At 42.5% G+C, this 24,005-nt stretch overlaps 2 protein-coding genes across 6 annotated transcripts in view; one reads left to right on the top strand and one right to left on the bottom strand.

Annotated features, from left to right (window-relative positions):
- The window catches only part of sh3pxd2b (SH3 and PX domains 2B), a 71,443-nt gene extending 65,513 nt beyond the window's left edge, over positions 1-5,930 (top strand). For all 5 annotated transcript variants that reach the window (XM_037545672.1, XM_037545670.1, XM_037545671.1 and 2 more), the window contains 2 exons: positions 1,239-1,364; positions 2,872-5,930. In XM_037545672.1, the coding sequence (XP_037401569.1) occupies positions 1,239-1,364; positions 2,872-4,359 (1,614 nt within the window). In that variant the 3' untranslated portion in view covers positions 4,360-5,930. The remainder of the gene's footprint in view (positions 1-1,238; positions 1,365-2,871) is intronic.
- A 3,878-nt stretch (positions 5,931-9,808) lies between these two features.
- Positions 9,809-24,005, bottom strand: part of stk10 (serine/threonine kinase 10) — a 108,831-nt gene continuing 94,634 nt past the window's right edge. The window contains exons 11-19 of the mRNA XM_037546126.1: positions 22,803-22,926; positions 21,101-21,280; positions 20,477-20,569; positions 20,233-20,362; positions 16,145-16,269; positions 14,016-14,204; positions 12,369-12,494; positions 10,701-10,814; positions 9,809-10,467 (exon numbers count right to left, since the gene is read on the bottom strand). Of these exons, the coding sequence (XP_037402023.1) occupies positions 10,327-10,467; positions 10,701-10,814; positions 12,369-12,494; positions 14,016-14,204; positions 16,145-16,269; positions 20,233-20,362; positions 20,477-20,569; positions 21,101-21,280; positions 22,803-22,926 (1,222 nt within the window). The 3' untranslated portion in view covers positions 9,809-10,326. The remainder of the gene's footprint in view (positions 10,468-10,700; positions 10,815-12,368; positions 12,495-14,015; positions 14,205-16,144; positions 16,270-20,232; positions 20,363-20,476; positions 20,570-21,100; positions 21,281-22,802; positions 22,927-24,005) is intronic.

Below are 24,005 nucleotides of genomic sequence, written 5' to 3'. Positions count from 1 at the left end.
TTTAATAAAGTGTCAGTTCACCTGGGAAATGTGCACATTTTCCCATAACTGTAGCAAAGAAGTAAAGGAACCTCTTGCCTTTCTGAATAGCGTTATGCAAGCTGCTTGTCTAAATCATCGCATTCTTGCCACGTCTAATCTCAAACACACTTCCTTATGTGGTAATTCCTCATATAGTGGACAGTGTATGGCGTATTGTTATCTATAAAAGTGGACAAACATACAAATATTTAAAAATACAAATATCCAAAATTCAAGCTTCAAGATGGGAGCCACGACTGTTTTAGCTACGCGACTTTTGCCCCTTTTATAGTAGTATGGTGTATTTAAACTGTAGAAGATGAGAAGGAGTTACCGTGAAATAACATCCCGGCTGTGATCTGGTGTCTGTAGATCATCACAGCCGTGATGTTATAGTGACAAACTCACTCCTCCAGTGTTCTGTTGCTTTAATACAGCAGTTAAATAAATACAGTAAGAAATGAATAAACGCTGTGAACGCGGTGTTTAATATGTTTTAATGTTCAGCTCCTTCCTCCTAATTATAGCTCCTTAACAAGCAGCTTGTTGCTACGTCAGAGTAACGAGCTCCGCCCACTCGCTGCTCAGCCAGCAGTTCGTTCTCCAGCTCCTTACACTAAATTCCCAAACTGTCGTCTCCACTGAGCAGCTTTTGTTTTTATTGGGTCAGTTTTATGGCTCAGTCTGATTTCGTCCGACTCTGAAGATCAGACACGTCTGGCGAATGGTGTTGGGTTCATTTCTGGCTGATTCCAGGTTGTTCAGCTGATCTTCTGTCACAGCTGCCGACTGAAAAGCTGCTCAGTGGTGACGACAGTTTGGGAATTTAGTGTCGTCTCGTCTTCAGAGTCGGACCAAATCGGCTGTCAGATGTGATTTTACAAGTATCCGTTTTCTGTTTGTGACCAAGTAAGAAGTAAAAACGTTCAAATGGCTTGAGCGTCTCCTACAGCTGTCAGAGTCGTTGCTTAGCAACGGCGTCTCACCGGAGTGATACAGGGTTTGTGAAAAAGTTAGTCTAACAGCTTCAGTACAAGATTAAATAAGGATCTTGGAGTCGTAACGACTACAGTGAGACATGAAACGACTACGTTGGCACAGTTGTGTGAATTGGAATTTTTTTTAGATAAACTGTCATTTTTAAGTCGCCAGTTCCTCTTGGTTAGCGCTTCAAAATCTTGAACGGAAAACCTTTGTGTCTTACAATCTTCCCTTAGCCTAGAGGAGTGAACTTGCCCAAGCCTCCAGTGCCTCCACAGGTGGAAGAAGAGTACTACACCATCGCTGACTTCCAGACAACCATCCCTGATGGCATCAGCTTCCAGGCAGGAGTAAAAGTCGAGGTGAGATAGTCAGTGCAATGTAGTGTCATGAGTGTCATCTTGCCCCTTGGAACTGAGTTACAAGAGGTAGTGGTTGAAATTGTGCCCTACGAAATGGGACCCTTAAATAAAAAGAGCATCACTTCATTAACAGCTATTTTCCCGTTCTTTGTTTTTTTTCCTCCTCATAACACTATTTTGAGTGCCTCTTAAAAACCTCCATCTGGAGGGCCACGCAGCCCTAACATTTTCAATCAATCAATCAATCAATCAACCTTTATTTTGACTCGGACGTACATTGAGGGCAACCCTCATCTTCAATGTAGCCGAGCATTTACAAAAACAGGGATTGACATGACAAAGAAAACAACTACATTTAATCATTTTCCATCCATCCATTTTCTTAGCCGCTTCTTCGTCAGGGTCGCGGGGGGATGCTGGAGCCTATCCCAGCAGTCTTCGGGCGGAAGGCAGGATACACCCTGGACAGGTCGCCAGTCCATCGCAGGGCAGACGCAAAAATCATTTTATCATTTTAAATTAAAAGAAATTTTAAAATAACAGTGGATAAAAGATAAAAATAGATACAAATAAAACTTGAGGTTTAAATGATAAAGATCAAAAGAAGATGAGATTAAAGTAATACAATAATACGAATTAAAAAGTAATGATACAAAACTATTAAAAATAAAATGAGAGAAAATAAAAAAGAAAAAGAACTAAGAGAAGAACTAAAACATAAAAATAGAAGTTAAGAATAAATAAGATGAAGTAAGACAGGTCCAGGCTCTCTGAAGGTGGTTTGATATTAAAAGTTTAAAATGACTGAGTGACGCCAGTGAGCCGAGTTTTAGTGTGTCCTGTAGTGAATTCCAGCTGGTGCTGGAACTAAAAGCAGATTCTCCCAGTTCAGTAAAAACTCTTGGTACCTGGCAGCTGATCCAGTTACTATAGCGAGTCTGATAATTACTGTTATTTGTATTCATCAATGAAGTGATGTATTCTGGCAAATGACCGGAAAGTGTCTTATAAATAAAAATCAACCAGTGAGCTTAGTGCTTAGAGCTTAGTGGTAGTGTCAAGGGGTGAAATGGGATTGGGCCTAAATATTTATTGAATTGAACCTTCCCTTCGTACCGTTAAAGAGGGCCAACCTTACCAATTTGACCTTACCTCACTATCTCACCAAAAATCGAGACACCCTATCCCTGGATGAGAATGTGCAAAACAGAGTGGTAAGAGCTTAGTGGTAGTGTCAAGGGGTGAAATGGGATTGGGCCTAAATATTTATTGAATTGAACCTTCCCTAACCCTAATTCTAACACTTATTCTAGCCCTAATCTTAACCTCAACCTAAAGTCTACACCTGAAACCCAACCCTAATCCTGCAGAGAATTTCACCAGGTAGTTTAATAATTCTTTGAAAATTTAGCAATAATCTAGAAGTGGTCAGAATAAACTCTGACTTAAAAAGATCATCCTTAAAAGAAAATAATGACATTTCTTTATCCATGCTGTGCTTTTCCAGGTGATTGAGAAGAATTCCAGTGGCTGGTGGTACATTCAGATCGATGATAAGGAAGGCTGGGCTCCTGTAACTTTCTTGGATAAATACAAGAAGACCAGCAATGCCTCCAGACCTAATTTCTTAGCCCCAATGCCTGGGGAGATGGCTCAGCTGAAGCTGGAGGATGTTGGTCCATCCAATAACAGCAGCACAGAAGATAACTGGTCCAAACCCCTGCCAGATGAGCCCTCTTCTAGTGCTGACTTTGCCACACGTCCCAAACTGAGAGATTGGAAGTCCAATGCTGTAAAGAGTGGTTCTCCTTTCTCTGCACCTTTACCTCCAGCTCCTTCTGCACCTCCTGCTGAGGAGAAACCAGCGCTACCACCCCGAAGAGAATCCATTAATAAAAGCCTTGAAGTAGAGGAGAAGCCTAAACCAGATTGTTCCAAACCGCTTCCGCCCAAGCCTCCCGCTCCTGGGGTCATCATGCCTTTAGTGCCTCCCAAGTCAGCTCCATTCAAACCGGACAAGCCTCCAGAGCCCAAAAAAGATGAGAAGAACAAGGCTTTGCACTTACGCAATGAGATGGGCTTGGAGTGTGGCCACAAGGTGTCTGTCAAGGAGGTCAAGAAGTTCAACCTGAAGCCTGTGCCAAAGCAACCGCCAAAGCCCAAGCCTGACAGCCAAGAAGAGAAGACAGAGTCCATCAGTCCAGCACCTTTCCTCAAGCCTAAACCAGTCCTAAGGCCCAAACCGGCTCCTCCTGTCAAACCTGAATCCCAGGGCAAGAGTGAGTTGGACATTACCAACCTAAGGAGCAAGCTACGTCCATCTAAACCACCTGAGCCTAACTCAGGAGGCTCAGGTGATGCAAGCCAGGAAAATGGTACCAACAGTCCTTCAAATAATGTTAATAATGGCAGACCGAGCGAAGAACAAAAATGTCCACCTAAGCAGCAGAATGGCCATGGTCATGATCAGCCAGAGGTTCCTAAACCCCAAATACCTCCCCACAAAGAACCTCCACAGAGGCCCAGCGGTGCACCTAGAAGGCCTCCTCCGCCAAAAAAGAGCTCGGAGCCAGCCAGCCCCACTGAAACCAGAGCCCCACCGCAGAATGACGCTCCGGAGGCCAAGCCCGCAGCCCCTCAGAACAGACCACCACCACCCAAGCCTAAGGCCTTCCAGCCTCCAGCCTTGAAAGACAAGGAGAAGGAAGAGCCCAAGGCTAAAGTGCCTGTCCCGCCAAAGCCCCTGATTAAAGCTGATAAACCTGGGCCTCCAAGAGACAAACTTCCACCGCTACTCAAAGATCCAGCCAAGGAGGAGCTGTTCCTGGCAGTAGCGGACTTTGAAGGAGACGACCAAACACCTGGCTTTAGAGAGGGCGCCGTGTTCGAGGTGCTTGAGAAGAACAGCACCGGTTGGTGGTTTTGTAAAAATGTGAGTGATGGGTCAATGTCTGAGGGCTGGATCCCTTCCAATTATCTGACCAAAAAACATTAGGTACTCGTAGACCCCTCTTTTTTTTTTTTTTTTTTAAACCTATCTGTATCTATTTAATTAGTCTTGTTATTTATGGGTACCTTTTAGTCGAAGTCTCGTTACATTCCATTCTTTCACAAGTTCAGACAGATCAAAATTCGTTTGTTTGTGCTTGCTCGTTTCTGACTGTCCCCTTGGGGACGTGGGTGGAATATACAGTGCCGAGACACTTCTTTGGGAGAAAACGCTGAATGTCTCACATTCCTAACCCATTAGCTCTATGCATGTTAACCAAGCTCATACTATTTTTATATTTAGCGCTATAAGATACTAGCAATATATTAATGACTTCTTGCAGCCTCCAATGCTAATGTGCCTCAATATAATATGCAGTTCCCCAAGCGTATTTACAGCATTTGCATATTAGTGAAACGTCTCCAAGTCAAACCTCAACGTGCTCAAAAAGCAGTGAAGGTATCTCAATAGTAATGGAGATGCAGTTGATGCGCTTGAGCCTCGAAAAAATGAATCACAAGCCAAATCAGCCTTTAAAGTCACAAAGGACACATCAGCTTGGTAGAGCTTATTAAGAAATCAGCTGATTTTAGGGGCTAATATAACAACGCAGCAGACCTTTATATAATTAACATTTTGTAAAGTGGCTAATGCTAATTTTTGTACTGCTTATTTATCCACTTTTTTTTGAAAAGCCAATTTTGGGTTATTGCAATGCTTCAACTTGCACTTTTGTTAGAGATGAAGTTCACAGATTTCATCACTGCGGCATTGATGAGAAAGAACAGAATGAAATGAAAGGAATCGTGAAACGTGGGGAAAAAACAAGTTTTAACAAGTTTCGATGTTAATAAACAAACGATCCGATTATACAAAGTGATGAGGACTATCCGATACCATAGTGTGTAAATAAAAAAGGAAAAGGAGTTTGACACAATACCTCAGACCATCCGTACACCCTGTTGTTTATCAGTGTTGCCCTAAGGCATGTTCGTGCCACCGATGATGGTGCTTAGATACAGTATTCTACAATCATTTTAATGTTTAATTAACATGCATGCTTGACTGGTTTCAAGTGTACATTTGAATAGCTATTTTGTTCCTTTATTAACACTACATTTGACGTTTTGTAGTTATTGTAAGTTGCTTGAAACTATCTACGTTGTACTTTACGTTGTTGTTACTGGCTGGGAAAGCCGAGGAAACGTGTTTTTAAAAAAAAAAAAAATCATATTTTCATTTAGAGACGTTGGTCAGCGGCTCCGAGTTGCTAGGTTTTTCCTCTAACATTCTCTTAATAAAAACTAAACGGAAAACGCGGTTGAACATGCTTGGAAACGCTGCTCTGGTGAGCATTCGACTAAGGATGTGCTTAGTCTGGATAGCAACGTGCTTCCTGAACAAGCATCAGTCTGCCGATAAATGTGGAAAACTTCGATAGATGCTGTCGTGCGGAGGCGCCTTTTCATTCACACACTTCTGTAATCTGTTCGCTACTTGCGTTGTTGATAGAATGTCAACTGTGCCGTTTTATTTCCTTATTTCTAATAAAACCCAAATAAACATTTCAAATAGTGTATGGTCCGTGTTTGATGTGGGGCTGTGATGACTGAAGTCGATTACTCATTACATAATTAATTAAACTACCTTCTCGATGAATCCGCTACAACCCTGGTTCCAAAAAAGTTGGGATGCAGTGAAAACAGATTGCAGTGATGTGCAAATCATTTGTATTTAATTGGAAAGCGTACAAAGACAACATATCAAATGTTAAAAACTGACCAATTTTACAGTTTTTTGGAAAAAATATATGCCCGTTTTGAATTAGACGCCAGGTCAAATTCCTCAGATGGCACTGCATTAAAACCACACAAGATTCTGTAGTGGAAATCACTGCATGGGCTCAGGAACACTCCCCAAAACTACGGTCCATGAAAACAGTTTTATCTTGCATTTGTGGATGCAGAAACAAAGTATCATGCAAAGAGGAACCATATATATACACACTGGATCCAGAAACGCTGCCACCTTCTCTGGGCCAGCGCTCATTTAAGATTGAGGCAAAGTGGAAAAGGGTCCGGTGTTTTTAGTTGAAAATAGTACAAAGACAACATATCCAAAGTTGAAACTGAGAACATTTATTGTTAACAATATCTGCCCATTTTGATGTCAGCAAGAACTTTTTTTTAAAAAAGTTGGGATGGAGCATGTTTACCACCGTGTTGCAGCATCACCTCTTCTTTATACTACAATCTCTAAGCATCTGGGAATTGCTGTAATGTTGGAAGTGAAATGTTTTCCCAGTAGTTAGCCTTATTAGCTGCTTGTGTTTTTGGGAAACACCACAGCGAAATTGGTGCCAACCAAAAACTTAGAAGTGCTAGTGGAAATTAGCCTCATCATAGCTGCTTATACAGTGAATGTTCACACTGCTGTTTAATGGTTTAATGTTGACAGAAGCAGCATTACTGAGTCCGGGAAAAAGAACCATACGCTGTGTGTGCTGCAAAGTCAACATTATACCGAGGAAGATGAGACGAATAGAAGAGAACTCAGAAACTCAGAGACGGAGTTCTCTTCAAATTCTCTTTCAACATTCTCACAACAGACTGAGCTGCTTGGGGAAGGGGGCGACGTACAACCCCGGTTCTACCATGTGTTACGTGAAATTGGTTGGTTAGTATAGTGGGTAACACCTCTGCCTTCTACGCTGTAGACTGGGGTTCAAATCCCTTGTTGGGCAAGTACCCTACACTATACCAATGAGAGTCCTTGGGCAAGACTCCCAACACTGCCTTCACCCACCTATGTGAAACGATCAAGTTGTAAGTTGCTCTGGATCAGAACGTCAGCCAAAAAAAAATGCTGTAAAAGTAAATTACAGTGTTCCACCAGAGAGGGCGCCAAATCCCCAAAACCTGCATACAGCTGTGAAGGTTATAGTTATTACAGATTTAGCAAAATAGCAAAAAAAAAAAAAAACCTAATGAATTAAAAATTACAAAATACATTAAATTTAATTTGCTAATCACTGCATACACCCTGATAATTCATATTTGAAACTGGACTTTCAGTAAGAGTCCGATGGCCAGTATGGCGCAGTATGTTATTATACAGTAAGGCCTATTTTTATTCTTTAGCCTTGAAAAAAAAAAAAATCTACCATGAAAATTCCTGTTAGATCACAACTAATAATCGATGGTAACAGGTCTATTTCAGTGAAAAGGAAAGGCAAAGCGGCAAAAAATGAAATAATAAAATTCTTTATTTATTAGATTTCTGTACAACAGTAGTTACTTTATGTTAAAGATCCATTTACACACACCCTTTTGTTACCAAAAAAAAAGTCCCAAGGAGGAAGAATCACAATCACAACAGTGCAGTCAAATGAGTCATTTTAAGAAAATAAGTCTATTTTTAGAAAGAGTTAAATAAAAAAAACAGGGTGGTGATGCAAAAGAAACCAAAGCCTTGCTGTACCTGATTTTTTGCTACCCACTTAAGAAAACTGAAGTAAAAATGCTAAAACCAACAGCAGACTGAGAGAATAAATGATGAGGCTGAAAGAAAACATATTGCACTTAAGTCAGGTGTCAGTGCTCCGAGAGGCAGCATAATAATAAACAAATAAACAAAATACGCTTCTCAAGATTTCTCACTCTCGCCGTTCTCACTGCTGCTGGATAAGAACCTTCAAATGGAAGACTGTTCACACTAAACCAATACTCCTGTTATTTCTCCTGGTTTACGGATTTGAAAGCACATATTATTTTACATGAATTCCACAATTTAGTCCAGTAGGCAGGTCCCATTGAATGAACTGGGGGGAAAACGTTCGCCTTGATGAAGCGTTTCACTGCATTCAAGCTAAAAATCGCACTGCCTCATGTTTTCTTGGTGCGATAAATGTGGAAAAATGTACACGTTTACACTTCCGGAGTTTATTTACTGCCCTACTGCCCCAAATGTCTCAATACACCTGAAAGCTGAAAGATTTTTCCACCAACAAACTTCAATACTTGGGTCTTTTTTCCCCAAAGAAGCCAAGAATGTTCCGGGATTCCTTTTTCGGGCTGAACATCCAGTGTTTTGCTTTACAGTAATGTTGCCAAGTCCATGACTCGATCCAGACTCACATTTTTGGTGACGAATGTAAATTAATACAAGAGATTAAATATCAACAAGGAAAATAATGATAAATACAAACCGCAAAATAGGAACAACTTAATGTACCAACCAACCTTTCTTATATTCCTCGCCATCAGCGTCAATGTCAAAACCATCTCGGCATTTAACATCTGAACACAATCGATACTGATTAGATTATAACTGCCAGAAATTAAAGCGACAAAAAGACTTTTGTTTCATATATAGTCATCCTTAAAAATAACGGTAAAAAAAATAAAAATAAGTATATAAGCTTCTTTTATGTACAACATATTTGGCATCACTAATTTTACTCAACAGATTCCCAAACTGGTTTGGAACTAAGGCACATAGTAGCTAAAGGTTTAGGTTTTGGACTAGGATTAGGACTGAATTAGGATAGGAAAGCAAAACCTTATAATAACGTGTATTAAAATATTGAAGCTTGAAGTTCGATTCACTACACAGAGACTTAACTTTGACTACTGAGTATGTCGTCGTTGGCTGGTATGCTGAAGGTAAGCAAGCATAAAATCTCACGTTAAAAAGACGAAGGCAAATGTATGTAATCCAGCCTGATTTCATCACTGGCTTTGGTGTGAAAATGTTAAGTGGCTTAAGGCTTTAGCAAATCTCTTGGTATCAGCTGATGCTGAAGCGACATGGTGTGTTAAGGCTCTGCGATGCGTCTCCGCTTGATAGTCGTACAGAAATAAAAAAATAAAAAAAAACACAAGGCCACAATGCAGCCTGCAAAGACACCCGGACATCGTCTTGAATTCGGCTGCACCAAGTGTGGAGAAAGTGACAAAGGAAGTGACGGGCAAAGAAAAATACAAACAAAAGTGCTTCTTTAGTTTCACACAGGTGCTACAAGGCTAATGAGCAGGTAATGGAAGCTTACACCTCCACCAGTTCGCAAATCACATGCCTCAATCATCACACATGTGCCTCTAAGGCTACGTTCACGTTACCAGGCTGAAGTGGCACGAATCCGATGATGTCACTTTCATACGTGGTCCTAGATCGGATGCGTATCCGATTCGTGGCCGTGTGACCTTAATGTGACGCTCAGCTCATTCAGCGTTACCATGGCAGCAGCGCCGAAAAGACGGTAAAGCCTGTAAACGGTGGAAAAGCAGCTCATCTCACCTTCTTCTCCTCCGTCTGGCTCTAATAATGAAGCTGAGAGCTGATCAGAGTTAATGATCTTCTCAGCGAAGCTCGTTCTGCTCGTTAGTTTGTGCTGATGATGCAGTGATTCAGTCACGTGACGTCACTGAGTAGGAGGAGCTCATGAGGGTCAGTTCATGATGCTGGTTCATCACATTAATGACAGATTTGAATCACTGACCTAAACGAGCGTGAACCATCGAGTCAGAGAGATCGGATCTGAGCAGAAAATCGGATTTGAGCAACGAGGCTTGTAATGGGAAGGAAGCCCAATTGTGCTGAGGTGTCAAGTAATCTCAAATAGACTTGCCACCATGCAGACAAACCACATGAGCAAGTCTGTCAAGATTACCTAGAAACTGGACACGGTCTGAGGAGAGTGCGCAGGACTTCAGCATGCAGTCGGCATGATACTGACTGGTGGGTCCATAAACCTCTATTACTTGTTTACTACAGTGCAAAACTAAAGAAGCGAACTTCAGACACTAAACATGTCTTGGCTGATCATCCGACACCATTTGGGCGGCTGTGAAAACTAAATGTGGACTTTAAATCACTTTAATGCAGAGCAAAGCTAGCCTGTGTTTCGGGTGGCAGTGCGTGCTGGACAACGATGAGCGGTGAGAAGGTGCGAATCTGGTGACTGGGAGGATTTTATGTGTTGGAGGAGTCGGCGTAAGGCAGGAATTTGGTGACTTTGTTGGAGGAGGTGGGGTTTTGCCACTCCACGTCTTCACTCATCTTAAAGAATATCTCTTGCTCTCGCTTCTTCTGATTCAGCTCGTCCTCCAGAGCCTGAGGGACACAAACAGCTTTATTGTTCTGAGTTTTTGGGGGACTGATGTTTATGTAAGTAGGGATGCACTGAAATGTGAAAAAGTTTGGCCGAAAATGAGAACCAGGGTATTACAGGTAAGGCGGAAACAATGTGCTGTTATCAGATAAAACACGAGTAGGACATTTCACCACAACTGGACAGTGCGGTCAGAAACTAACTGTAGTGTAAATAATATACATTAAACACGCACCTTCTTCCTGGGTTTGAGCTGCTCTCTCCAGTCTCGAATGAGCTGGTTGTGATGTTCATCCAGGGATTTCAGTCTCTGCGTCTCGTTTTCCACCAGCAGGTGACATTTCTCATTCTGCAGGAGAAGAATTAGAAAGGTCATACAGAGTTTGACCAATACGTTGACCTTGAACCCTGCTATAGTGGCAGAAACCAAATCACCATTTTAAACGAAGCATTTCTGCTGCTGACCTCTTCACTGATGCCAATACCTGGACACCACCTGAATACCTTCCACACGGAGGACTTTTCAAAAACCCCTCCACTTTCAAGCTTAGCTAGAGGTTGTGGGGAAATCTCTCAGCAGTGCAGATCTACTCTTAATGCCCAGCAGTTACAACTCCAACATGGGCTGATCAGGGACGGGCATTTCAGCCAAATTTAATATTCAAATTTATGAGGCATTTTCCAAAATATATTTGAAAACTTAGACCAAAGACATTTCTACACTCACTGTCCACTCCATCAGCTCCACTTACTGTATAGCTGGTCTCTGTAGTTCTACAGTTACAGACTGTAGTCCATCTGTTTCTCTGATACTCTGTTACCCTGTTCTTCAGTGGTCAGGACCCCCATGGACCCCCACAGAGCAGGTACTATTTGGGTGGTGGGTCATTCTCAGCACTGCAGTAACACTGATGTGGTGGTGGTGTGTTAGTGTGTGTTGCGCTGGTATGAGTAGATCAGACACAGCAGTGCTGCTGGAGTTTTTAAACACCTCAGTGTCACTGCTGGACTGAGAATAGTCCACCAACCAAAAGTATCCAGCCAACAGTGTCTTGTGACCACTGATGAAGGACTAGAGGATGACCAACACAAACTGTGCAGCAGCAGATGAGCTGTCGTCTCTGACTTTACATCTACAAGGTGGACTGACAGGGTAGGAGTGTCTAATAGAGTGGACAGTGAGTGGACACAGTGTTTAAAAACTCCAGAAGCACTGCTGTGTCTGATCCACTCAGACCAGCACAACGCACACTAACACACCACCACCACGTCAGTGTTACTGCAGTGCTGAGAATGACCCACCACTTAAAGATCACTTAATCTTTGACCACCTCAGCCTGCACCTGGTGATTTAGCTCCAAGTTTTTAGTCCGATTTGATTTATTATCCGTAACGTTATCATCATTTTTCATTGGTACCATTTATTAGATTTTTTTTTTTTAATATTTTGCTACTTTATCCTTACTACTATTTTCTCAGCATTGTTTCATCTTTTTTCTTACCCTGCTTAGTTGTTTTATTTATTTATTTTACTAATGTGCCAAATAGTTTCATTTGACTTGGTAATCCTATTAAAAGTTCTTCATTTTAATGCGTTGTTTCAATAATATTTTTATTTATATTCTTTGCTATACTTTTACAATAATACATTTATATTTACTCTTTTCAATCTCTTGTTTATTTGTATAATGCTTAGCTGCACCGTAAATGAGGAAGACCCTCAATATAGGTCAACACTCATTTCCATGGTTGCGTTAGGTCTGTACGCACGCCCGGGTGATGTTAGGTCTGCACCCATTTTCATAGTTATAATAGGTCTGCACCCATTTCTATGGTTATACTGTGTGTGTGTGTGTGTGTGTGTGTGTGTGTGTGTGCGTGTGTGTGTGTGTGTGTGCTGTACCTGTAGTTGCTGGAGTTCTCTGATGTTGCTCTCACACTGCCCCACCATCTCTCTCATCTGGTTCTCATGTTTCTGCTGCTGGTGCAGACGCTCAGCCTTCTGCCTCTTCTCCTCCTGTCTCTGAAACTACACACACACACACACACACACACACACAAATAAATAACTTTCACCCTACCACAGGCATGCAATTAGTCTTTAATCATGTGTTAGAATATACACACAAACAAAAGCGCTCTATTACACTCCATTCAGAGAGACTGCAGCTCACTACAGGAAACTTAGGGGCTGATACGGCTTCATTTCACCATAAAGCATATCGCTATAACGGTTCTGATGTCCAGCAGACAATTCGTTATCATTTCCTGTGCTTCACCTCCTCGTTTCTACGCTTACATTTGATCAGCTCCACTTACTGTATAGCTGCTCTCTGTAGTTCTACAGTTACAGACTGTAGTCCATCTGTTTCTCTGATACTCTGTTACCCTGTTCTTCAGTGGTCAGGACCCCCACGGACCCTCACAGAGCAGGTACTATTTGGGTGGTGGGTCATCCTCAGCACTGCTGTATTTGTATGTGTTGTGCTGGTATGAGTGGATCCTACAAAGTGCTCTTATATGGTAAGAGGAGATGATCAAATGGACAACGAGTGTAGATGCAAAGAGGTTTTCCTAATAAGGTGCTTGGTAAGTGTGTCTGTCACTACCAAATAAACATTAAATAAAAATCTAATACAAAGTGTCGCACAGATGGAACTTCGAGGAACACAAGAAAGTATTTTTAGTTAGGATTAACAGAATAAATGACGGATTCATTCATCATAGAAATAACCATTATTTACAGTAATGAACTGTAGTGGTCACACCACCAAAACGAGAGCGTTTACATGCACTTAATAATCTGATAACAGCAGAAAATCAGATCAGTAATCCCATCAATATGTTTACATGAACTTAAGTAATTGGACAACGGGGTAAACTCCAGGTCCACATGAGTCAGGCAGTAATCAGACGTCTGCTTCGCAACCAGCCAATAAACTCACAGAAGACGACGAGACACGAACACGGCCTGAAACTCAAACTTCATGCTGCGGCTCTTTTTTTCTAAACATCGCACCACTTTTCCTGAAACTACGAACATACATCAGCTTGAAGATGAAGGATAATTAAATCCTTCGCTTTGTTAAACAGACAGATGGTTTTAGCATCACTTCAAAATAGTTACTGCTTACTTATTTCCAGTCCCGTGGCCTGTTTTCACACATGCCCGGACTGAGAAATCCGAAAGAAATCAGAGTAAGAGTTCCCAGCACTGAGAAATCCGATTACTGAGCTAAAATCCAGCCTCCTTCTCAGATTCCTTAATCGGATTTCTAGACCATATTCTGATCCAAGGGATCAGAGTTTGCTGTTTACGTGGCCCTTTGAATAATCTGATAACTGCAGAAATCAGACTATGATCAGATTACTGAGTGCATGTAAACGCGCCACACTGTTGGAAGTTGATACCGATACGACTAAAATAAAAAAAATGAATCAATAGTTTTTGTTTCCCATAATTTTGATATCAACTTGGCACGACTGATATGTGACTCCCCTATGCTGAGCGATTACGGAGGCTTGGATTAGAGGTAAAGCGCAGCTCCACCTGTTTGATCTTCTCGCGGTTGTCCGCTCCGCTGCCGGTGGAGTTTATCCTCAGGCTCTTCTTGAACATCGCCATGCGAGTTTTGGCCTCGCTGCGCTGGATCTTCGGCAGACGGTTCTTCTCTTGCTGCTGCCGGGCCTTGAGCAGCTCAATCATCCGCTGATTATAACACTGCATGTGCTCCTGCTCCTATACACACACACACACACACACACACACACCATTATTTACAAGAGTATCAAATCGATGCCAATCATCATGTTTTAAACAGAGACATTAGAAATACAGAGGAGACAGTTCAGTGGTTTAAAAAAAGAACCGGGAGAGCTCATAATGCCCAACGTGGCAGCTCTATTAGAGAGTTGGTGAAGTCGTAAGAAGGGAAAAGGTCTGAAAAGTGATGTGGAGATACGTACATGTATAGCAGACAGAACAACCTGAGTCAAAAACACAAGTTCATGTGATGCAGGTGATTCAAAACCATATTTTCGAAACGTTACCCTGGCTATCAGTCCTGGCTTAAATTCAGGTTGGTCTGGTCTGATCACCAGTATGACTGGAAATGAATGTCTGAAGGTGGAGCTCAGGTTGGGTCTACACTACATGACTCAAAATCTTAACGGATTTCTAACACGGAGCGCGTCACACACCTAACGTCACTTCGTCACAGGACGTCTTGTGTTTTTGCCGTGAGGTGCTCAGACTAGACGACACGGCAAAGACAGAATAAATCGCACACAACGAGTTTGGGCTACGAAGAACAACTCAAACTCCCAGATCTCCTCAGATCACATGACACAAACAAAGCTAAACTGACTGGACTGGTCCAGTTTGTGCTTTTATGCACAGTGAAAGGTCAAACTGGGGATTAATGTGGGGTCACTACCAACTGGCAGCTGAGCTGAAACTGTGAAGAGTGACGTGACGTCTGGATCCTCACATTATAAACATGACAGCGGCGCTTATTTGCCTGGGTTTGCACGTCTCTTTGCCCGTCTCTCTGCTTTTCCAGCTCTCTGACTGATGAAATGAAACGTTTGATAATATCTGAGGGCCTCCAATCACTTCACAGTTTGATCGGAGGGCTAAAGACTCACTATTATTTATTTATTTTTTTGTAAGCTGCTCTTAAATGAACAGAACATGTGTTTGATGATCTAAACATGTTGCCACGCTTCAAATTTACTGCTGAAAGCCAAAAATCTCCAAATTTCATAAAAGTGATGTTTCCAGAGCAGATCACTGAAGAGACGCCGTCTGTTTATAGTTTAGAGCCCAGATTTGGGGAAAAACGGCTCGACTTTCAGTAGAAAAACAAACTGAGTTCAGCTTCTTTTATTATAAGGGTTTAAAATGACATCACCGTCTATTAGACTGGAGAGAAGAGCTACAGCCTCACACGACGCCCAGCTTATGGAATATGAACATTATGGAGAACATGACCGAGTGCGGTTTGGACCCACCGGTGGTCCCAAAGAGTTGAAAAAGTTAAAATCGAGCAAATAATCATGTAGCGTAGGCCCAGCCTAAGACAGCCAGCAAGATGGACCTTCCTATAGACCTCCCTTGTTCCTTTTCCCAGATGGAGTCAATCGGCCAAGACATGCTTGGTGTCTGAGGTTTGCTTTAGTTTACATCCTGCAAACCTTACAATAAAACTTGCTGTATCTATAAACATTGACATTAAGTTTGAGAAGTTGCAACAGGCAAAAAAGCCTCAGTAGTGGCCACACTATCATCAAAAACTGGGTAGAATGGTTTCACATACTATACTGCACTAAACCCATTTACACAGGACTCTCTTTGTACCGACGAGCTCCTCAGTATCCTCAGAAAGCCACACTGACCACGACATTTATCATGCTGCCCACCCCTGTAATGCAGTATAGAGAATATTCATCAATCGACACTCGAGGGAAGTGTGATGATCATGGAGTTTGCACAGAGCTCGCTGATGTCCCTGAGCTTCCTTTACTTCATTAGGTAATAACGCTGGACACCAGACATTCCTCGTGATGCACCGTGCTAAACTTTCCCTTGAACTCACTAATGCTTTTCAGTCAAACATCACTATCAGTCTTCAACCACAAAGAGAATCTGCAGATTAAACTGGTGGCCAAACCAGATACCTTCTCATGTTTCTTAAGCAGCTGGTGTCTCTGGAGGAAGTACTGGTCTTTGAGCTGCTGCTTCATCAGCTGCCATCTCTCGTGCAGGTTCTTCTCCTCCAGATCCCAAATACTGGCTTCCTTCTCTAAAGACCACAAAAAACAAGGTAAGAGGGAGTTTGATTCAACCTGTTCACTGAGCCTGCAGTATTCATCTGCTCACTTGAGGTTAAGATCTTGGCACGTGAGTCTTAGTTCTGGTCAAAGCTGGACTTGGTGGCAACTGGGAACTTGGACTTGCCAAACCTACTTGCCACCTCAAGCAACAGGGGCTGTAGCAATGCCTTGAGGTCTGATGAAAAAAGACTTCATTTTGCAGTTACTGAAGTATTTCTTTATATTTCACAGTATCAAACACAGGGGTCAGTCGTGGGCTGGAGGTCGCTGGTTCGATCCCCTAAGCCGAGAGGACGTGACTGAAGTGCCCCTGAGCAAGGCACCTAACCCCCAACTGCTCCCCCGGGATAGGGCTGCCCACCTCTCCTGAGAAACTCCAACTTTCCGAGAGGGGATTACGAACTGGGTGGCTGTGCATATGGAATTTTTTTCTATTTGGAAGCCACAGACTTCCCAGATTTCCATTTGGTCTGAATGCCTTAGTTGTTCTGCTAGAACCAGAACGAAAAATGCTTGATTTTTTTTTCAGTACAAAAATGAGAGTCAGCTAGAATTAACCCACATATCAGCCAAGCGTCTTCGGTTTACTCTGAGGCTAATAAAGTCACATCTATCTGTAATAGTTTGCTTACTGAAACTATGCTATGCTATTAGTTTACCATAAAATGTCCACAGTTCATTTACTCAGATCTGCTCTCTTTTTACACTTCTTACATAATCATTTTCCGGCCGTTTTCAGTGCTTAACTGGACAATCCCATCTGCCTGTTGGACAGCAGGGATGCCAGGTCGATGCCAGAGCAGACAGATGGAGTCAGGAGGGGGCTGAGGGACGGTTTACACCATTAGTTGGAGAAAAGCAAAGGCCACTCTAAAGTTTAAAGCTCTCTTCAGAGCATCTCTAACTGGTGGAAACCACTGTTAGTGACCAAAACTAGGCAGCTGGGTGAGGAAAATAGGCTGGGAACTGGGGCTTAAGCAACACCTTCAACTGACTCTTTTCGAAGGCACTTATAAATTTCTAGGCGTTGTGATGTTTTTCGGTTTATTTTGTGAGATGGTGTTGCGGCTGATGTCAAACAAGGTATACAGACAGTCTCTATGCATCTGAGCCAAATCATGTGTAAAATATATAATTAGAGGAGAATATTCTTAAGGCATGAAATATAAAAAATGAAACCAAAATTTCTTCTCAGAATCAAAAATTATATTGAGCTTAAAATATAGCAGTACGCCTGTATTTAAAGTGCCGTTTTATATATATATATATATATATATATATATATATATATATATATATATATATATATATATATATATGTATGTGTGTGTGTGTGTGTGTGTGTCTGTGTGTGTGTGTGTGTGTGTGTGTGTAATTTTCTTTCTTTATCTAATTTTCCTCCAAATATAGCTGACCAGCCAAAACGTGTTTTAATATTGCTGTTACTACTGTTTTTAGCTATGATACTTTTAATATTTATTTTTAAATAGATAAAACTATAAGGATGGGCAAAACAAAGTCTTTTGGATGGCTGACTACGATCGGGGTGTAAGGAAAACTGCAAATTTGATTTTTGGCTAAACTGGTGCTTTAAGTGAAAGCAAATGCAGTGACCAAATGCATCTGATATCCTAACAGCAGCACAGGAATGAACATGTCCAGGGTCAGTGGGAAACCCTCGTCAGTTATGTTCCTCTCTGGTGAAGCCAGAACCTTTGTGGATCTGGCAGACGGCACACATCCGCAGGCCGAGCCTGCAGGGAGGATGGAAGCGGAAGCACCAGCCATCAGCTCCATATCTCCCCGGTCACGCTCTAATGCCCGCTGGTCAGTGTTCAACCCCAACCTCATTCTGGTCTGGCAAGCAGTGACATTTTTCATTCTCGTGTCGTTTTGAACTTATTTTCCTATAATTTATTACTTTAAACTGCCTTTATGTTATATCTTCACTCAAAGTATGTGTTGTTTTATTCACCAACACAGCCATAACTCATTTTATCATCACTCTCTTCCAACCTCTCTGTATCCTTTAGATTAATCAGACTGCACCTTTAAGACTGATGTATGTAAATTAGCTTTATGCTGATTGGCTGTCCTGTATTTTGTCTCATTCAAAAAGCAATCCAGGTGGAAACACTCCATATAACTTCAGTGTGAATGGGAGGAGCTAAATATTGTCAGCTGAACAGACAGATGTGCACTGTATTGCCAAAGGTATTCAGTCACCCATCCAAATCAGTGAATCCAGGTGTTCGTCACTTCCATGGCCACAGGTGTATAAAGCCGAGCCCCTAGGCCTGCAGACTGCTTCTACAGACATTAGTGAAAGAATGGGTCGCTCTCAGGAGCTCAGTGAATTCCAGTGTGGTGCCGTGATCAGACGCCACCTGTGCAGCAAGTCCAGTCGGGAAATTTCCTCACTACTAAATATTCCACAGTCAACTGTCAGTGGGATTATAACAAAGTGGAAGCGATTGGGAACGACAGCAGCTCAGCCACGAAGTGGTCAGCCACGTAAAATGACAGAGCAGGGTCAGCGGATGCTGAGGGGCATAGTGCGCAGAGGTCACCAACTTTCTGCAGAGTCAATCACTACAGACCTCCAAACTTCATGTGGCCTTCAGATCAGCTCAAGAACAGCGTAGAGAGCTTCATGGAATGGGTTTCCATGGCCGAGCAGCTGCATCCAAGCCTTACATCACCAAGCACAATGCAAAGCGTGGAATGCAGTGGTGTAAAGCGCCGCCACTGGACTCTAGAGCAGTGGAGACGTGTTCTGGAGTGACCAATCACGATTCTCCATCTGGAAATCTGATGGGCGAGTCTGGGTGTGGCAGTTGCCAGGAGACGGTACTTGTCTGACTGCATTGTGCCGAGTGTGAAGTTTGGTGGAGGGGGGATCATGGTGTGGGGTTGTTTTTCAGGAGTTGGGCTCGGCCACTTAGTTCCAGTGAAAGGAACTCTTAAAGCTTCAGCACCAAGAGATTTTGGACAATTTCAGGCTCCCAACTTTGTGGGAACAGTTTGGGGACGGCCCCTTCCTGTTCCAACATGAGTCCTGACCTCAACCCGATAGAACACCTTTGGGATGAATTAGAGCGGAGACTGTGAGCCAGGCCTTCTCGTCCAACATCAGTGTCTGACCTCACAAATGTGCTTCTGGAAGAACGGCCAAAAATTCCCATAAACACTCCTAACCCTTGTGGAAAGCCTTCCCAGAAGAGTTGAAGCTGTTATAGCTGCAAAGGGTGGGCCGACATCATATCAAACCCTATAAAAGCGAATTCTTTAGGTATAGTGTATGTAAAAATGTCATCAGAAAAACGGTGAAATGAATTCGGGCGTTTTGGCAGCTAGTTTGCATATTTGGGCTGAATGAACCAGGGAGGAAATACTGGGCACTGATATTTGAAAGTTTATATACTTCATCGAAATGTTTCTTGAAAACAGTGAAGAAAATTCAGGTTTTTTTAAGATACCGGCCCTTTAATCTAGGATTTTTAGCACTGTTGCTCTGCTCTGATTGGACGCCTTGTGTTGTGCATCATTCAAGAAGCAGTCCAGATTGAAATGCGCAGAACAAACTTACATTCAGACTAAAATCCTCAAGGAAGTGGGGGAAAAACCTTCAGCCACTTTTTTCAGATGTGCAGATTCATGGGAAGGTTGTAATGATCCATTTACTTCCTGACAGTCAGGAAAAGTACGTTTAGTCTTTTCCTCTCATCTTCCACTCCAATAACTCTGCTAGAGTCTGTCCAAAAGGAACGGGCGCAGCTAAACTACTAAAGGTCTATAGGTCATAGGTACATGCATTATGGCTGAGACCTCATTACCATGAACTCAAAACGAGCCGATTTTTCAGTTTAGTTTCTCTACATAAACTGAACCGGTTGCTCTGAATGTTATTCGGAATAACTGGAATTTTATACCTCGAATGAAGTGCTGTTTCTTGTCCAGGAACTGCCGCTCTGTATCTGCGATTTCTCGCTTGTTCTGGGCAATGATGCTCTTTAAGGTCGAGTCCAGGTAGGTGATCTGAGCCACACGGAACTCTTCCTCCTGATCAGACAAACAACGAGCGTGAGGAAGAAGAAACGGATGCACGGACATTCGGCTGCTGCACGACAACATTACTGGCTGTGTATACAGGATGGACAGTGTGAACGTGTTCACCTCCGTAATCTTCTTCTGCTGGAAGGAGTTCATGCGGGTTTTCAGAGTGTCCTTCCTCTGACTCCTCGGCAACGTCTTCACCTCGTTTTTCACCTGGAACACAGAACTTAAGCTGAGCTGGAAAATCCTTATTTCCTTCTTATGGCACCAAATAACTGGATCACCATCTATAGGGTCCCAGCACTACACAGTTCAGGGCTGTGACCACTGAACAGGTTCATGTTCGAATATTCTATTAAATCCGATCCTGAAAACTAATTTATATAATTATTATTAATTAATTTCTCACACCATTGTATCAGTTCTATTATTTTATTTTGCCTTTTATTCATGTTTTTGAATGAAACTACATTAAAATACTACAACGTTACTAAGTAACTTAAAACATTACCTTTTAATCAAGCTTACAATTATTAATATGCTTTGTGCTCGTTGACTTACGCAATCCACTCTTAATTTAGCCCTTTGATTTGAACCATTTATGTTTTGAAAGGTTTTATTCTTTTATTTACACGACACTTCTTGTCTTGTCCAGCACACTTAGCATTTTAACTGCACTGAAAAACTAGACTGAGGCCAACTCTGATCAGATATGTGAGGCTCTCCCAGGCCGTGAGACTGCACCTCCTTCTTCCGCTGCTTCATCTGCTCCTGGAACTTGTGATAAGCTCGCTCCTGCTCCGCACGGATGCGTTTGGTTTCTTCCCGCAGCCGCACCGCGTGGTCCACCTCCATCTTCTCAATCGTCTGCTTCTGGTGCTTCTCCAGGTTCTCCAGCTCAGTGTCGTAATATTTCTTCTTCGCCTGAAAGCAGAGGAAGCAGACTGTTAAGTATGAGCACAGACAAAACTCAGACCTGGTTCTTTGACTATATTCAGGGTAAGGGTGGTGAAATATTCACTGAATTAGTAGACGCTTCATGTGGAGCACACAGTGTAGTGTGCAGAAACCCGAGACCTCGTAAGATGGTTTAGACCACTAAAAAAGGGCCATATTAAAAAATCTAAACAAGTCCGTGGGCCAGCTGTGTTTCATTTCAGGCACTGAATACTGGACCTACTCAAAAAGTCTGAATCTGAAATAAAAATTTGATATAAAACTTCAGGCCGTATACAAATAACAGTCTACATTGCTACAGATACCCGCTTAGCCTATTTAAACGTCCCCAGTCTATGGGACATTTGCCTGTTTGCTTGCTGTTCCATAGACGCACATTATGTTGCAGTGCATGCTGGGGATCGTAGTGCGGCTCATGGTGAATCAGGCTAACGTTAAGCTTCATTTGCGAGAAGCAATGTGGGAGCCTTAAGTTGAAACGTCTCAAGGTAGTCATGGTCGCTTCTTCATAATTGCATCAGTGCAAAAGAAGGTGATGCTTTAGTGGCAATGGAGGGGGGAGGAGCAGTTGCAGTCACCAAGTACCATGAACTGTATGATTTTATGGACCAACATTAAACAATTTTTCAAAAAGCAGCAGTCTTGTTTTGGCTAGCCGCACCACACTTGGATCACTTAAATCTGATTTTTTTGCTCTAATGTGACTCAGATCTGGTGTTTTCAGGGCTGTGTGGACACAAATCTGATCTTTTTAAATCCGACCTGAGCCACTTTCATACGTGGTCCTAGATCGGATGCGTATCCGATTCGTGGCCATGTGGCCTTAATGTGATGCTCAGATCGGAATTCATTCAGCGTTACCATGGCAACAGCGCCGAACAGACGTTAAAGCCTGTAGACGGTGGAAAAGCAGCTCATCTCACCTTTTCCTCCTCCGTCTGGCTCTAATAATGAAGCTGAGAGCTGACCAGAGTTAATGATCTTCTCAGCGAAGCTCGTTCTGCTCGTTAGTTTGTGCTGATGATGCAGTGATTCAGTCACGTGACGTTACTGAGTAGGAGGAGCTCATGAGGGTCAATTCAGGCCAGTTCATCACATTAATGACGGACTTGAATCTCTTACCTAAACGAGTCTGAACCATCGAGTCAGACAGATCGGATCTGAGCTGAAAATGGGATTTGAGCAACGAGGCCTGTAATGTGAACGTAGCCTTGGATGCGTGATTAAGTTTTTATTGTTTTCAACTTGCTTAGTTTCGATTAGCTACTAAACCACATTACACTGTTATTACACTGGAAACTCAACATTATGTGGTGAATCTAAAAGATCAGTACAGTTTCTCATTAGGCTGACAGGGGGCCTCTAACGATGTCCAGTAAAGCTCGTCTAACCTAACCTAGAAAGAATGCATGACAGGTGGAGTACAGAGAAGTCAATTCTCAAGATAACAGTAACATACTGTATATGACTGTGTGTGTAACACACTCACGTTCATCTCCTGGTCGAAGCGTCTCTGCATTTGATCTTTCTGACCCTCCAGTTTAGTGTTGAGGACAGTCTGAGCTCGGTGCTCCTCTTTCTGCAGCAAACGTAGCTCTCTCAGCTCCTGACGCCTACACACACACACACACACACACACACACACACACACAGAATACACAAATGTGACTGAAGGACCCAACAAAAAGTCAGAGACCAACCTTCACTTGTTCAATTTCCAGTGAAAATGGCCACTGAGTACAGCTTCATTTTTCAGCTTTAGAGAAAAAACAAAAGCAGAAAACAAATTTAATAGAAAAGCAGCTTCAACAACTACAAACATCATCATACTTCACAGCATTTAGTGCCCCGGCTTTGTCTTTATTACAGCCTTCATTGTTTTCAGGAGACTTGCTTTCAGTTTATTAAAGAAATCTGCAGCCATATTTTTCCACACCTGCCAAACTTCAGCCTTAGGAGTTGGTTGCGCATCCACTAATCTCACCCATTCCGTGGTGTTGACGTCTGGACTCTGGGGCGGTCAGTCCACTGTTCAGCTTCTTTGTTTGATGTGTCCGTCTCCTTTTCTCTGTGAGGTTCTTGATCAGCTACACATCCTTTCAGACCCACAGACCCATGTTTTCAGACCTGAAGGAGCTTGATTTTCTCCTCCCTCTCAAAGAGGAAAGCTTTAAGTGCTGTTTATCTGATGGGGGCAGTTTTGGAGTCGACAAGGTGTTCCAGGTGGTTGTTAGGGGTCCCATTTCCTCTGTAACTTTTAGCCAATTTTTAACTCCAGTTTTGAAAACTCCTTTTTTTCGTATATGCAAGTGGATTGTTTTATATCTGCTCTCCTCAGAAATATCATCTTAGCTGTTTTTGAGGGAAATATTTAAAGCCGCTATGGTGAGGTTGGTATTGGTATGAATGCACAAAATTAAACGGGGCAATAAAATAATGTCAGATGTGACATATTTACTTTATGGGGCTTCTGTGCAATCATTTGTTAAATTTAGGTTTCCTGCTCGTTTCCTAAAGGGGCAGTCGTGGGCTGGAGGTTAAGGAACCAGCTTTGTGATCGGAAGGTCGCTGGTACGATCCCCTGAACCGCCAGTGCGTGACTGAGGTGCCTTTGATCAAGACACCTAACCCCCAACTGCTCCCCGGGTGCTGTGGATTGGGCTGCCCACCGCTCCGGGCAAGTGTGCTCACT

The sequence above is a fragment of the Pygocentrus nattereri genome, chromosome 16, assembly GCF_015220715.1.
Source record: "Pygocentrus nattereri isolate fPygNat1 chromosome 16, fPygNat1.pri, whole genome shotgun sequence".
NCBI lineage: Eukaryota > Metazoa > Chordata > Actinopteri > Characiformes > Serrasalmidae > Pygocentrus > Pygocentrus nattereri.
The sequence above is the reverse complement of the archived record's forward strand: the minus strand, read 5'-3'. Positions and strand labels throughout refer to the sequence as shown.